The sequence below is a fragment of the Arachis ipaensis genome, chromosome B01, assembly GCF_000816755.2.
Source record: "Arachis ipaensis cultivar K30076 chromosome B01, Araip1.1, whole genome shotgun sequence".
Taxonomy (NCBI): domain Eukaryota; kingdom Viridiplantae; phylum Streptophyta; class Magnoliopsida; order Fabales; family Fabaceae; genus Arachis; species Arachis ipaensis.
In genome coordinates, this window is record NC_029785.2 from 49,590,620 (window position 1) to 49,599,512 (window position 8,893).

The window sequence follows — 8,893 nt, forward strand, 5'->3', positions numbered from 1 at the left end:
ATAGAGGCTGCAAGATTGTTGGAGTCCGAGGGCATACAAACCCACTTGACTTTTGTTTACAGGTATTTGTTTGGGGTGATATTCTTATTGAATGCTCTGAGTTTTGAGGTTCATATGTGAAGGATGTCATTTGATTAAACATCCCAAAGGCACATGTCTGTTATTTATATTCCTTAGGTTAGGTGTGCAATGCATTAAGGATGAAGAGGGTCAAGTTTTGTTCATAGAGCGAGACATCAAAGATAGATGGAAGAGTTTTTACGAGTTATTTAGTGAAGAACATGGGACCGTTAGGTTAACTACCGTGGCAAATGACAAAAAAGATACCTTCTATAGTACAATTTTGAGATAATAGAAGTCTGCAGAATTTCAAATGACCAGGCTTATGGGCCATATTGTAAAGTTGTGAAAGAGGATAATTGAGAGATATTGGAAGGACCAGAGAGGTTTACATGTGGTTTTCATTATTTTGGAGAAGGGTATGGAAAGGTTTCTAGAGAAGCCCTATGGAACATTCTAGAGAAGAAAAGCATTTAGATTGCTTATATTCTAGCAATCAAAGATATATCTCCTGGGTTAGACTAGTAGTTCTTTTCTTTTTTCTTCTTTCCAAGGATAAAATTTTGATATAAGGAATTTGTTCACTGTTATCCATTCCTATTCATTCTATATTATTCTTCAGCTTTGCTCAAGCCGCTGCTGCTGCTCAAGCTGGTGCTTCTGTGATTCAAATTTTTGTTGGCCGCTTAAGGGTAATCTCATACCTTTTTTCGGGAAAGTATTACTGGATGACATTAGGGTATCTTAGGTATAAATTTTTCAGGACTGGGCGCGCAATCATTTGGATGACCCAGAGATAGAATCAGCTCAGCTGAAAGGAGAGGATCCTGGGTTGGCATTGGTCTGTCATTCAACCTTGCTATAATGTTTCTTCGTCTTGCTCTGTGCTTAGAAATTTTTTGTAAATAAAATAAGAAAGCTCTTCTTGAACTAAGTCTGCATTCTGCAACGTTGGTATGACTTGTGGAAATAAAAACAACTGGTGCCTTGGTTTACCCAATAATCTGAATCTAGGCTGAAATAGCTATAATGAACATCTGACAAGTCCCATACCTGAAAGAATTTTTATTAATTTCAGGTGACAAAAGCTTACAATTATATTCACAAGTATGGGCATAAGTCAAAGTTGATGGCAGCTGCAGTTCGCAACAAGCAGGATCTATTTAGTCTTCTGGGGTATTTAAAAACTTAACAACATTCGTATTTCCAATTTAAGATCTGATTTTAGCTTTCTTTGTTTGATATTCTATGAACTTTTTTTGCTTTGTATTGCTTCTTGTGTAGGGTTGACTATATCATAGCTCCATTGAAGATCTTGCAGTCTCTCAAAGAATCTATTGCTTCTCCTGATGAGAAGTACTCTTTTGTTAGGAAGTTATCGCCTCAGTCTGCTGCCAGCTATGTGTTTAGAGATGAAGAGGTATGGATCAAGTCTCTAGCATAATTGTTTAAGATCAAATTACAAGACTGCGTTTGTATCAACAGATCTCGACCTCACAATTACTTGACAGTGTCAAACTGTCAATGCCAATTAGCCCCTTTGCAAATATTATAGGAAAATCAAACAGATTAGGTGAAAGAACAACTTCAAACTACTTGTTGCATGTTATGCTGATTTACCTTCCTCTTTGCTACCTCAATCAATATTGCTCTTGGTCAAGCATCTGCCACATTTGCCAAATGATTGGTTGTTTGTAATTACTGATTAGTTTGCTGCTGCTGCTTCTTCATTTTAATCTTTCCAGCTTGTTAAATGGGACCAAGCTAGCCTTGCAGCAGCCATGGGGCCAGCAGCTGTGCAGCTTCTGGCTACTGGACTAGATGGTCATGCCGATCAGGCAAAGCGAGTTGAAGAGTTATTGGGGAAAATTTGGCCACCCCCAAATGTATGAATTCAGTTTTTCTTTTGTCTCTCAATAGATCTTTTGCTTCAAGGAATAACAGAAGGTGCTACACCTGAAGGGAAATCCTCCGTTTGTTGTGTTTCTTTAGTTTCCCCTAACCTTGAAATCTTGGAGAGTCCGGTCTTGCAGCTGTACATTTTCTTCTGAGTATTTCCCCTGGTTTTTTCATCCTTCTTACCCGTATAGTTCTACTGGTTAAAATCTGGTTATGTGGCATGTTCTTCGATCTTCAAGCATTTCTGCTTGTTTGTGAAATGAAAACATCATGGTATCTTTAGAATATAACAATTCCATTTGACCCTAGTTTACAGTTTACAAATGTGGTTATGTTGTTATCTTAATAATCCATTGGAGTTGCAGTTGATATCTGGTTCATTATTCAAATTAGTCGAGAGAGAAAATTGAATAAGGTGCGATTGAACGCACAACTTAATAATTTTTGCATGTCTCGTTTAAGTATGCTTAAAACTTGTGTTAATGGGTAATATGATACTGAATATACTGGGAGTAGGGTGCACAATCTTCTAACACAGTTGCGAAGCCAGGTTCCATGTAGGATTGAAGAAAGTTTCTAACCTCATCTCCATTGGGAAAAGCTCATTACAACCAATGTTAGGGTTGCTCCGTTGCAATTCGAATTTCGAACCGAGACTAGACCCAATTATCATAATAATGATATATAATCCACATCAGTATATCACATGAACACTATGCATGATTTCAACATTTTCTACTAATAAATATGGCGAAAAATTGATCAAAAGACCAAATTAAAACTGAGAGAAATGATATTACTCTTATTTTTTATAACGCCACTTTAAACATGATCACATATGATGTTGTTTTATATTGTATGTTTGTATGGATTTATGAAAAAAGATTGACATTATCAAAATAAGAGTGATAATATAAATTCCCTAAATGCGTAATATAAAGAATCAAGCTAAAACAAGTCATTATTTATCAAAAAGTATATGTGCCCTGGTACTAGGGTTTTTTTAGTGCTCTACTAGAATTTTAGGAGGAATTCTAATTGTGATTTGTGAGTTTTTCACTGAGTCTGATCAAATTTGGATGGTAGCGACTGCTGCCCTCATGCTAGACAATAACCCTGCGATCAAATTTAAAGCATTACAAGAAAAATGTTGAGTACCGTCGGAAAATTAATTAAATTACCGTCAGATTTATTATCAGAATGAATTAAATGGTATAAATGTCGCTGGTAAATGGTTACTGTCGGAATTTTTTCGTCTAACAGTAATTACTGTCGGTTTCTGTGACAGATTGCCAACTCAAAAAATCAATTCATTACTCGCAGATTTTTCCGACGTATTGTTGGCACCAAAAAAATGTTTCGCGTACTATTACCGTCAAATTATTCCTACGGTAAATCCGACGGTAATGTCAATTTTTTTATTAAAAATTTTGAAATAAATGGTCAATTTTAATTTTAATTTTAATTTTAAATTTATTTTTCACACAATTAATGTTGAATTCATATAATGAAAATCTATCATTTAAAATAAATAATACAATGTTCAAATAAATTAAAAGTCAAGTACATCAAATAAATACAATCAAACAGTAAAATGAAACACTAATAACACAAATCTAGGTAATCGTCGTCGTCGTGGGTCCTGTGGCCCTGAGTCGGCGGCGCAGAAGACAATGATGTCCGTGCGTCACCAGCAAGGTCGACACCAATGGCACTCATCTGGGCCTGGTACACCTCCATCTGAGCCTCCATATACTGAAGCCGCTCCAGCGACTCCCTCCACTCTAGCCTGAGCTCATCCTAGATGTCACGCGGGTGAAGATCTCCTGATACCTCTCCTAATAATCGTTCAGCTCCTGATCTGCAGCATCACTACCTGTCGTCATGTCTGCAAATATCATACCAATTAACAGAAATTCAGCACAACAAGTCAACAATAAATTATAACAATAAACTGCAAGTATGAGGAACAAGTTTAACACTAATGTACTTCCTATAATCAATAGCACAAGATTGATTTCAAGAATTAAAAATCGTTTCTAATATAACCTAAAACCAAATAAATATCCAAAATTAACATACTTGGATTATATAGAATCAAGGAGCTTAAAATTGTATTAATCTTGTACTATTAGACAAAGAATCTCAATTATGCAAAAATTAATATTTTGGTCAATTAAAAGCATTTCACATCCATTCATCAAGGCATATGTGAAGGCAAGCATTGATTTTCAAGGATTGAACCAAAGTTTCATTAATAACTCGTTGAGGCATATTGTTGAACACTTGGTATATTAAGTGTAAACAATACAAAATGATACTAACAAGCATCCTTTCAGTACCAATTCAAAATCTCAACATCAATAACACCAAACTAATAGCATAACTCATGAACTCAGCAACAAATCAATCAAAACAGCTTTATCAGTGAATTAACGCAATTAAAACCAGCAATAAAACAGAGAATGTTCATACAATCAAATAATTATTAAACAATCTTAGTAACAATTTCTCAGAAAAATAGTCATCAACGCAGCAATTAACACAATTCGACAATTCCAAACACTACAACATTTTAAAACCTAATGTATTGAATCTAACATAACTTAATCAACCTAAATTCACTAAGACTAGAAACCTAAACTGAACTACTTTTGAAACTGATTCAAAATTAAAATTGAAATTCTAATCAAACTTAAATTAAATTAAACTAAAATTAAAGGAATTAGAAAAGAGTTGTTCGAGAACCTGTAATGAGGAACAGAGCAAGAAATAAGAAAAGAGGTGGATGTTGCAGCGGTGGTCACCAAAGTTGTGTTGAAGCTTGCTGAAATGAAGGGGACTACTGCAGCTTCGGTTATGTGTTAATGAGACAGAGAGAGCAGGAGGCAGCGGTTGAGCCTAAGAGGAAAAAGAAGGGAAGAAAGATAAGGGGCTCGCGGTGGGGGCAAATGGTAGTGACGATGACACTGGAAGAAGAGAGAGAGAGAGAGGGGAAGAAAGAGAAAAAAGAGGGGTCTGCGGCGGGTTTCCGGCGACGGAAAGGAGTTGCCAACGGTGGTGGTCTCGGTGATGACGACAGATGGTCGTGACGGCGACTGGAAGGAGAGAGAGAGAGGGATGGTGGCGATGGTTTCAAATGAGGGGGAAGAAGGTTCGTGATTTGAATTTACACCCGTTTACCGTCGGAGTTACCGTCGAAAAAATTCGACAATAAACCCGTCGGTAACGGACGCACCAAATTAATTTATTTTTCCTCTAGATATTACCATCGGATTTACCATCGAAAAATAGAATCCGATGGTAATTACTTAACCTTACAAATTCGATGTCGTTATTGCCAGTAAATTCAACGGTAAATTCGCCGCTACTCTGCATGCTAAATCCGACAGTAAATCCGACGGTACTCAAGATTTGTCTTGTAGTGGAAGAATATCAGATCATGCAATTTGCTGATGATAATATCAGGGGAAGGTGTTGAGAAGTGTTCTAGGAGTTTGGTTGGAAGATTGTTTGTTGATCGTGACTTTAGTGCCAACTTTACAATCTGGAGGCAACTAGAGGGATTTAAGTTGATAGACCATCGAGAAAACCTACTCCAATTTCTTTCATAGTGAGATGGATCTTCTTAAGATTAAGAAGGGTGCTTCCGACTGTTCAAAAATTACATATTCAATATGAGGAGATGGAATGAAGATATGACAATCAAAGAGGAATATTTTGCTCATGTTCTTGTCTACTATGGGGTTTACCTGAGCCTTGATAAACTAGTAGTTTGGAGAGAAAGGTAGGAGAAGAATTGGAAAAAGTCTTGGATTCAGATTTATTTGTGATAAGAGATAAGGAGGAAAAGGTCTTGAAAATCTAAGCTATAATGGATATTACCAAGTCTCTATGTAGATCACTTAAAATTGTTGGCAGCAATAGCAAAGTAATTTATTTTCAAATCAAATAAGAGTACATTTGTAATTTCTATCAAAACTATCTTCTATCACAACTATCTTCTATCACATAGGATATGAAATAAGAGCCTACATTTTACATTTAGAGGATCCGGTTGGGGGAAGAGTTAAAGAAGAGCAGTGAGGACCGTGGCTAAAGGCTAAGCAAATTTGCTAGAGGAAAGAGAAGATGAAAGAAAATCAGAATTCTAATAGGAAAAAACATAGAAAATCTACGTCTATTAGTTTGATAAAAGGGGATGATAAAAGGCAAAAACATATAAAATCTACATTTGTCAGTTTGATTCGAAGTTTTACAAGTCTATCTATTTAAGATGACAATTCATGAGTCAGTGGGGGTGGGAATGAAACAAAGGAAGGTAATTGGAGGAAAGGGGATGATGAGGTAAGAGAAGAAGTGGATAATAGTAGAGGGATTATAGAAGAAGGGAGAAAAGAAGAGGATGAAGTGGCTAAGGCTAATGCAAGCAAAAATCCATAAATTTATTTTTTTTTGTTGGTGTTATCGAAGAGAAGATTGATAACAATAGAGCTAGAAGATAGAATTTAAATCAAATGGCGAGAAAGGGGTAAAAATAAAAATCTGTCCTAAGGGTGAAGAGGAGTTCAACTGATTATGGCAATTCAACTAACAACAAGCAATATTGTCAAGAAAAAATGACACCAGCTGTAATGGAAGTGGGTGCCATCCAACAAAAGGCACCCAAAAAGGTATGAAAGCGATGATGTGGAACTGTTGCCATTTGAAAAAATCTCTAGTAGTTTATAACATCAAAAGAATTCTTAAATCTCATTCTCCCGAGATAGTGTTCCTTTTTGAAACTAAGAACAATACCTGGTTTGTAGAGGGTGTGATGAAGAAGGATGGTTTTCAATCTTGGAAAATGGTAGATCCTATTGGTTTGTCAGGAGGGCTGGTGATAGAATAGAAAGAGGGAAAAATGTGCAGATTTTATATTAAGAAAGTTTCTATATCTATTTTAGTTGTGGTAATCAACAATTTGCACAAAAATGGGAAGCTTTAAGGGTATATTTAAGTATGGATAAAGGTAGGAGAGATGAATAATTTTGTAAAATTCTAAAGATTATGGAGGATGACAACAACAAAATGATAGCATTAGGCAACTTCAATGCTATCCGAGCCAACCACAAAAAGGAAAGAGTTAGGTTTAAACCTATCACTTTTATCCAATATTTTAATGATTTTATCAATATGAGTAGACTGATTGATTTTATGAAGAAAATAAATTTTACTTGGTACAACAAACACTTTGGAGGTAATCTAATCAAAGAAATGCTTGATGGGTTTTTGGAGACTAATAATTGGAGAAAGAAGTTTCCAAATGCTTTTGTTTATTATATGAATGATCTTGGGTCCGATTATAGGCCCTTACTTCTTAGTATAGAAAGGCAATAAAGAAGAGTAAAAAAGAGGTTTTATTTCTAAGAACGATGGTGTGAAAATTCGAAAATGACGAATCTAATAAAGGACTATTGGAATCATGTGACTGAAGGGTCCCCCATCTTTAGACTAGCTAAAAAATTGAAGATGTGTAGACATAAGCTGGTGGAGTGGCAACAAAGTAATACTACAAATTCCCATATTAGAATCTCTAATTTAAAAGAAAACTAATTGTTGAATCAAGTAAGGTGACTAAGTCAACCCGTTGATTGTTCGATGCTTAGAGGCTGAGTTAGAAAACAAGTTGGAGCAGGAGGAGAGATACATGAGAAAGAAATAAAAGGTACAATGGGTCAACTAAAAAGATTGAAACACAAAATTCTTCCATTCCAAGTTTAAAATAAGATTCATATGCTGGAAGATGAGAGGGGACATTTAGCCACGGATGCAGAGGGAATTGCTTCCATTTCTTAGAATTATTTCACAAAGCTATTCTCCTCTAGTAATTCGAGAGGCCCCACTAAAGAAATACAAGATATTCAAACTAAGATAAATGCTTCTACCAATCACATGCTTATCAGACAGTTGCTGATCAATGAGTTAAGTTAGTCATGTTCTCTATTAATCCTTTCTCAACTCTTGGTAATGACAAATTTATTGCTAAGTTTTTACGATTTTCTGGGAAACGATAAAAGATTAATGTGGTGCAAGCGGTTAAGAGCTTTTTTGTTAGAGGTAAAATTTTGGTAGCTTTTAATCATACTCATATATCACTAAGTTTTTTACAATTTTTCTTCTACTTCATTTAAGTAAAGTATGATTAATTGTACTCTATTATCAAAATTTCTCTTGAAAAAAACATGAAAATTATAATTTAAATTCTTGATAAAATTTCAAATTTTGCATTATATTACATCTTTATGGAGCTACCTTTTTAATAATTCCACAACTTAAATAATTTTAGAGATAAGTGTTAGGAAATTATTTTAATTTTTTAATTTGTTTGTCGGCAATACATATATTAATTATAATCACAAATTATGCTATTTCAAATTAAATGACTTATATAATGGTGATCTCATTTATTGTTATAAATGTTAAATTGAATAAGTCAATATTACTTTTGATTTGGAATTAAATGAGAATAAAACCAGATATTATCTTTTGTTCCTTAGATAATTATCTTTTGGATTTTAGATATATTATCTTTTGGACTTTAGATACTATTTTATTTGGGCTTTAGGGTTTAATGGGCACCATGCTCAAATATAAATAGGCCTTCAGAGTTTCGGTCCCCAATATACCAAAGCCGCCTTTGTTGCTCTTTCCCCATCAAAAGAGTTGCAATTTAGCTGCCTAGGGATACAGAAGGTTTTGGTTGAGGAAGATCGAAAGAACCACAAGACTGAGACAATTCTTCTGTCTGATTTCTAATTACTACTAGTAAAAGTACGCTTCCGCATTATGATATATTTTTGATGACTCAATATGAATGATCTGAACTAATAAAATAATTTATTCCAACAAGTGGTATTAGAGCCATCTATGATTTAGTCATCAAAAATATCAG

The 8,893-nt window shown here is 34.8% G+C and overlaps 1 protein-coding gene across 2 annotated transcripts in view; it reads left to right on the forward strand.

Annotated features, from left to right (window-relative positions):
- Positions 1 to 2,328, forward strand: part of LOC107630025 (transaldolase) — a 4,400-nt gene extending 2,072 nt beyond the window's left edge. Inside the window, exons 7-12 of one of the 2 annotated variants that reach the window (XM_016333026.2) lie at positions 5 to 62; positions 683 to 752; positions 824 to 901; positions 1,139 to 1,236; positions 1,345 to 1,480; positions 1,806 to 2,328. In XM_016333026.2, the coding sequence (XP_016188512.1) occupies positions 5 to 62; positions 683 to 752; positions 824 to 901; positions 1,139 to 1,236; positions 1,345 to 1,480; positions 1,806 to 1,952 (587 nt within the window). In that variant the 3' untranslated portion in view covers positions 1,953 to 2,328. Of the gene's footprint in view, positions 63 to 682; positions 753 to 823; positions 902 to 1,138; positions 1,237 to 1,344; positions 1,481 to 1,805 lie in introns of both variants that reach the window. The other variant, XM_021121186.1, reaches the window with a different exon arrangement.